Below are 8,021 nucleotides of genomic sequence, written 5' to 3' on the forward strand. Positions count from 1 at the left end.
ATATAGATATAGATATAGATATAGATATAGATATAGATATAGATATAGATATAGCAATAGTTGCTGGGTTAAATCAAGGAAAACTTTAAGCCTGGTTTGAATTTGTACACTGTAACAAGAGACACAAGAAACCTGACCATATTCTCCTCTGCCCTGCCATCCTGTCATTTCACTTTCCTGATCTCTCCTGAGACTCCTTGCTCACTGTGCTCTTTTGTATGAAGTTTCTGCTAGATAAGTCTTCTGCTAGCAGCCAGTGCCTCTTGTTGCCTCCACTATCAAAAACGGAATTGAGAAAATGAGAGAGAATCACATTAGGATATGGCAGAGGATAATTCAAGAAAGATCTTTCTCTAGTTCCTTCTCCTGGGTTTCGCCTCAGCTATTTCCTGCTGAATCCTTGTAATTTAGTTCATCTCTAACTCAAAGGGAAACATAAAGACAGGTTCTTGGGTTTCATTCCTAGTCATGAAGCTGGAATGACTTAAAGGCATAACTTAGATGTATCTTTGTTTCAGGATGTTGGACTTTCATTTTTTAAATTTTGAAACATGAGGTAAAAGAGTGAAGATGGATAGTGCATGGGGCTGTAACCAAAAATTTGAATGTGAAGCCTGTCTGTTGTACTTATCATCAGTGTGCCATGGGAAAATTCTTAGCATCTCTCCATTACTATATTGTCCTCTGAGTTAATTCATAGCTGATAGAGTGAAATAAATTTGCAAGACTGTGTGGATTTATTACATAATTGATATTATATATGTGATTAAATATGTGATGGATATTTAAAATTTTATGGCACATCAGTTTTACACATTATTAGAATCATTAATATAAATTACACAAAGCTCCAAGGCATTCTACTGAAATCTCCTGTGATCTGAAGATTTTGTCTCATCTTGATTCTTATAAGAACACTTAATTTTCATTCTTATATAAATTGATATAGAATATTTGTAATGAAAGAAATTGTTCTCATTCATATATGATTCCCTAGAGTTTATCCACATGCTACAAATAGTAGGCCACAACCACAATGAGAATAACAAATCTGTATTAAATGTGGGAGAGACCCTTCTTTGATTCCCAGGATGAGTGTAGGCTCTATGCTTCCACACTGATTGCCTTCCATCTTGAGCTTTCCTCTTTCAAGTGTATCGAGTAGGACACAATAAAATAAAACAGGGCACAGATCTGCCTAAATCAAGGGCTTTCTATGGGTCATATTTTTAATAGAGTATACAACATTCAGTTATTTAAAAAAATATTGTGGCTATTTTCATAAATTTGAGGACCAAATGGAAAAACAGGGACATGCACATCCTATTATGAGAATGTTTTAGAATCTCAATAATTCTTGTTTAAATTCCATGGGATATATTGTGGGGCATTGCTGTGGCACTGACTCAGGGGTGAATCATAGCAACCCTATGCAGAATTTCTAAGTCTTTAAGTATTTACAGGAGCAAAAAACTCATATTTCTCCCATAGAGCACTTGGTAAATTTGAAATGCTGAACTTGTAGATAGCAGTCCAATTCTTAAACCACTGTGTTACTGGGGGTCATTCCGGGTCATGTGAGGGTTCTGTATTCCTCATAAAATAAAGTACTGGGACTGTATTTCAACAATAAGCTGACTACTCTGACATTGAATCAAATTCTGACTAAAAATCAATGTCAGATACATGTTAATGCCAACCCTATGTTAGTTGCCACATGCATCCTTGTGATGGGTATTATTCTATTTCCAGGTAGCACAAGTTGAGAAATTGGTATGCAGTCCAAGTTCAGTGTGCAAAATACATAGAATTTCAATTTTGCTTTCCTGATTCCTATTCCAGGACTCTGTCTCCTCAATCAGAAATGAATGATTGTGCTTCTTTTCAGAAGAACAAATGGACATTGAACCATTGATTCTTTGTCTTTCAGTTCGGTGAGTTCTTCTTTCCTGTGAATTAAGAAAATCTGTCAAATAGTTAATGTGAACTTTATAGCATGGATCTTGTGAATTACAGGGTTTTCTATAAATAGAAATGCATTTTACTACATACTTAGGAAATTTAAGCAATGGAGATAATATTCCCTTCGTTGTTGCTGTTAAGTGCTATCAAGTCAGTTCAGACTCACAGTGACCCTGTGTATAGGGCTTCTGAGGATTGGCTGGTGTGTTTGGACCACTGACCTTGCAGTTTGCAATCTACTGCCAATGCCATTGTTGTTGTTAAGTGCTCTCAAGTTGATTCCAACCCATAGTGACCCTGTTTAGGGTTTCCAAGGAGCAGCTGGTGAGCTTGAACCACAGACCTTGCAGCTCAAATGACTGCAGTCTGACACATTATCCCACAGTGTCGCACCAGGATTATACCACACTTTTTGAGTAAATTTTCTAGAATACTGGTTATGGATACAAAAATTAATGCTAATATTATTAATATACTGAGAGAAAAATATACACACCAAATTTATGACAGAGAATGCTTTTTGAGGAACAGAAGTATGGAGTAATACAATCATATACAGAGAGCAACAAAGCTTAAGTTGTATGTGTGGTATTTTAAATCTCTAAAAAATAAGTTATGAAGTAAATAGCATTACATTTTATATACTTAATGTTAGGATTGAGTACTAATGGTAATAATCAATCACATTGATGGAGTTCTCCTATATACTTAGCAATAATCTAAGGCAATTGTTTTCAACCCTGGCTATATTTAGGGATGATCCCAGGATGGTATACAGAGGCTGATTTAATGAGTTTATGCTTGTGATCACCTCATCATTATATTTTAAAAGATCCATTGATAGTTATAGCTATCACCTAGACCCTCTGTTACAAGCAGATTATATGTATTGTTTAATACAAATTCTCTCTACAACTGTAAATTTTAGGCTTTACCAACATTTAAGATAGGCAACATTTCTGCAAATGGTTGTTGTTAGATGCCATCACATCTATTCTTACTTGTAGGGACCCTACATACAGCATAAAACATTGCCCAGTTCAATGTTATCCTCACAATTGTTGGAATATATTAACCCATTTTTGCTGCTACTGTATCAATCCATCTTATTGGCGTTTTTTTTTTTTTTTTTTTTTTTTTGATGTTCCACTTTACCAAGCAACATGTCTTCATCCAGGAATTAGTTTCTCCTGACAACATATCCAAAGCAAAAGCTATAAAGTCTCTCCATCTTTGCTTCTAGGTAACACTCTGATTATACTTCTTCCAAAACAGATTTAATTGTTCTACTTGCAGTGCATGGTACATTCAATATTCTTAATCAACACTATAATTCAAGTTCATCAATTTTTCTAAGGTCTTCCTTGTTCAGTGTACAGCTTTCACATGCATCTGAGGCAATTGAACATATGGCATAGGTCAGGTATATCCGAGTTCTCAAAATGACATCTTTGCTCATTGACACCTTAAAGAGATATTTTACAGTACATTTATTTAATGCAATATGTTATATGATTCATGGATGGCTGCTTCTATGAATGTTGGTGGTGGATCCAAGCAAAATGATCCAACTTCAATTTATTTTCCCCCAATTTCCATGATATTACTAGTCAGTACAGTAGTGAAGTTTTTATATTCTTTACATTTAGTTGTAATTCATACTGAAGACTATAGTCATTGATCTATATCAATTTGTATTTTAAGTCCCCTTGGCTTCCAACAAGGTTGCATCATCTATCTATCCCAGGTTGTTAATGAGTTTTCCTCCAACTCTGATGCCACTATCTTCCTCAATAATCTAGCTTTCCTGAATATTTGCTCAGCATACAAATTGAATAGGTATGGTGCAAGAATACAACCCTAGTATGCACCTTTCCTGATTTTGATCCATTAAGTAACCCCTTGTTCTTTTCAAACAGGTTCCATATGAACATAATTTAGTGTACTAGAAAACCCATTCCTCTAAATGTTAGTTGAGCTCTACACAGGAGAATGTCTTTGCATAGTCAGCATCTTGTTGATCTATTGCTGAATATAATTTTTAAATTATCTTCATCAAAATTTTACTCACATGTTGTATTAATGATATTATTCTCTGATTTTTTTTTCATTCCAATTATTTCCCTCTCTTTAGAGTGAGCATAAATATGGATTGCTTCCAAATGATGTCCAAGTAGCTGTCTTCCAAATTTCTTGGCATAGACAATTGCAAATTGGTAAGCGCCTTTGAGTCTGTTCTGATACATAGCAAAACATAAGGTTTCTGATTAGCTGCTGATGAGCTTGAATGACTGAATTTGTAGACAACAGACCACTGCTTAGTCTACATTGCCACACCATAATTCAGGGTACAAATTATCAGTGTGTTATTTCATATTATCCTTTATTATTTTCACTTTTATGTTTTCACCAATTAAATTGTATTGGGCTTAACAAGAGAAATGAAGAAGTTTATTTCCTTCTAGCAATGTAAATGAGGAGACTTCTGGTGTCCCTGATAAAGAAGAACTTACTTGGAAAGAAGATTGCTTAGTTAAAGCCTAAGTTTGGACATGTTCTGGTCCAAATTTCAACTATAAATAATAGTTGTTGATTTCCTAAGGAAACAATATGTTCGTACATGAGAAATATATTTAGGCATTTTATTAAGAATGGAAACAGGAAAAAAGTTTATTGAGCACCAGCCTTTTGCAAGGGACTGCACAGCTTTAATGCAAATAGGACTGCATCAATGAAAACTAGGAATCAAGTATTTCTTAATAGTATTGTTTAATTATTGATGTATTTCCCTAACATCATCTTTGAAATCAGCAATAGTCTTCTGTATTTAATAAGAGCATAGTAATCAAAATTTAATATTACCAAATTGGGAGTATAAATATATATATATATATATATATATATATATATATATGAAAATATTTTAAAAGACAAAACATATATTTGCATGACTAGTAACCCATAAAAGATGGATGTCAGAAATTCGAAGAATGATGAGAGCCTTTTAAGGTAATTGACATGTAAACAGATTCTCTGATCATGGACATTTTATTTTAACTTAGAATCTGGCTAATCAGGGCCCAGGGTGAAGCACATGGTGTGAATTCAACTATGAAGCTACAAGTTTGTAATTCAAACCCATCCTTTAGTGTCATGAAAGAATTCCTAAGTGGATGACTCCCATAATGATTAAGTTCAAGTAAACCCTATGCAATAGCTTTATTCTGTAACACATATGTTATTGTTGCTGTTATGTTTCATTGAGTTGGTTCCGACCCATAGCGACCCTGTATAGGGTTTCAGAGGAGCAGCTGGTGAGCTTGAACCACCGACCTTGCAGTTCAAACAGTTTTGCAGTCTGGAGTATTAACCCACAGAGCCATTTATAGTGGCTATCATTTCACCCCCTACGAGATGGATTAGCCAAGTGGCAGCATCGATGGACTCAAGCATGGCAACTGTAGTGAGGTTGGCCCAGAATCGGGCAGTGTTTCATTCTGCTGTGCATAAGGTCTCTATGAGTCGGTCTTGACTCGATGGCACCTAACAACAACAACAACATCATTTCAAAAGTGGTCTGCCTCTCCTTCGTATGTCTTAGTCTGGAGTCTCCACTGAAACCTGTCTATCCTGCTTTTGGTGGCATAGATTCCGGCATCACAGTAACATGCAATCAACCATAGTAGTACAAATTGACAAAGAAGTGGTGCTTTCGACTCATAGAGGCCCTATACATATGGTTTCTGAGACAATAAAACTTACAGGAGCAGACAGTCTCATTTCTTCTCCAGTGAAGAGGTTAGAGGGTTTGAGCTGCTTAGATTGCCATCTGCAATCTACCCCAGAACACCACAAGACTTCTTCTTTGGAGTTTTCATCATAAAATATCCATACCATTCTAACCCTTTCAGACCAGTGTCTCAAAAGTAGGTGTGCATGAAAACAAGAAGGAATTCTGAGTAGTCCAGTGGTTGGATTAGCTAACTGATAAATAAGGCTGAAGTTACTGCTGCATTGGGACCTCAAGTGTGAACACTTGCCAATTTACTGGCATTACTTTAGAATTTCTTTAATAATAATAAAACATAGTGCAGGGTGCCTATCCACTTTTAATAAATCTTTTTTTTTTTTTTTTTCCCCTAAAAGCTATCACAGGCACATGAAGCCAAAGAATTCCACAGGCATCTCAGAATTCCTCCTTCTGGGCCTTTCTGAGGATCCCGAACTGCAGCCCCTACTCTTTGGCTTGTTCCTGTCAACATACCTGATCACAGTGTGTGGGAACCTGTTCATCATCCTGGCTGTCAGCTCTGACCCCCACCTCCATATCCCAATGTACTTCTTCCTCTCCAACCTGTCCTTAGCTGACATTGGGTTTGTCTCCACCACAGTCCCAAAGATGCTGGTGAACATCCAGAAACAGAGCAAATCTATTGCTTATGAGGCATGCCTGACACAAGGGTACTTTTATTCTCTCTTTGCAAATCTGGACAATATGTTTCTTACTGTGATGGCTTATGATAGGTTTGTGGCCATCTGTCACCCACTTCACTACACAGTTATCATTAGCCACAGACTCTGTGGTTTGCTAATTTTTGTGTCTTTTCTTATCAGCCTTCTGTTCTCTCAGGTGCACATTTTAATGGTGTCACAACTGACCTTCTGCACAGATGTGGAAGTCCCTGGCTTCTTCTGTGACCCTCTTCAACTCTTTTACCTTGCTTGTTCTAACACCGTCATCATTAACATATTAGTATATTGTACTGGTGCCATCTTTGCTGGTATTCCAGTCTTTGGGATCATTTTCTCTTATGTTCGAATTATTTCCTCCATTCTAAGAGTTTCTTCTTCAGGTGGGAGATATAAAGCTTTTTCTACCTGTGGCTCTCACCTCTCAGTTGTATGTTTATTTTATGGAACAGGAATTGGAGTGTACCTCAGTTCGGCTGTCTTATCTTCTGCCAAGAAGGTTGCAGTGGCATCAGTGGTATACACTCTGGTTACCCCAATGCTGAACCCTTACATCTACAGCCTGAGGAACAAGGACATTAAAAGAGCCCTGCAGAGGCTCCTCCGCAGAGCAGCCTAATCTTTACACTGGTGCCATATTGATTGATATATGGCTTGAATAAGATGGCAAAACTATCATCTGTAAACTCAAATTTTGCCTCATTGGTCTCATAATTTTGAAGATCTCTTGTATTTCAATAGTGAGTTTCCATACCTGAACATTGTTTCCTTTGTCACATCTTTAATGTGATACTGGGAGTATTCTGGGATATGTCAATTATAGCTATGTAGCCTTCTGTGGTTTCTCATGTATGACCCAGGTTTCCTAAAAAAAAAAAAAAAAGCATAATCTATTATTATGTAATTAGAATCTTTATCTGATATCATAATTCATATCTATTATCCAAAGTACTTTTGCATGGAGCAGAATTGCATTTGAAGACTATGTATGAAATGTATGTCAGTGGTCCATAATCTTGACTTTAAACTGTCATCATCTGGGGAGCTTCATTGTATTGGTTCTTGGTCCTACCCCTACAGATTGATATTTAATCAGCATGTGACTTGGTCACAAGAGTTTTAAAATACCACAATTGATTTTAATATGCCTCCAAAGTAGAAATTCGTCTTTTTAGACTTTCCTTTCTATGATGACTAGTTTTTTCTGAGCCTTTTATGTTTCTGAGCAGATATTGAGGATTTCAAAGTTGATCCGATCTCACAGGGGGGATTACAAAATAACTTACTCCAGGGAACTCTGGTAGCGTACTGGTTACGTATTAGGCTGCTAACCTGAAGGTCGGCAGTTCAAAACTACCTGCACTTCCATGGAAAAGGTTGAGGCATTCTGCTCCTGTAAAGATTACAGCCTCGGAAATCCTGTGTAGGGTCATTGTGAGTCAGAACCAACTCCACGGAACTTAACAACAACAACAAGAACAGCTAGTACTTTCTCCAATACCATTGATGATATTTCTTACCTTGTCTTCTCCATCTAACTCTCTATATCTACCTGACACATGGTGACCCCATTCCCAATAGAAGTTAAT

At 36.6% G+C, this 8,021-nt stretch overlaps 1 protein-coding gene across 1 annotated transcript; it reads left to right on the forward strand.

Annotated features, from left to right (window-relative positions):
- Positions 1-6,121: 6,121 nt before the first annotated feature.
- Positions 6,122-7,051, forward strand: LOC102814429 (olfactory receptor 7E24-like). Its single transcript, XM_006877389.1, has one exon. The coding sequence runs from the start codon at positions 6,122-6,124 to the stop codon at positions 7,049-7,051; it is 930 nt and encodes a 309-aa protein (XP_006877451.1).
- The last annotated feature ends 970 nt before the right edge of the window (positions 7,052-8,021 follow it).

The sequence above is a fragment of the Chrysochloris asiatica genome, unplaced genomic scaffold (assembly GCF_000296735.1).
Source record: "Chrysochloris asiatica unplaced genomic scaffold, ChrAsi1.0 scaffold00491, whole genome shotgun sequence".
In the NCBI taxonomy this organism is placed as follows: domain Eukaryota; kingdom Metazoa; phylum Chordata; class Mammalia; order Afrosoricida; family Chrysochloridae; genus Chrysochloris; species Chrysochloris asiatica.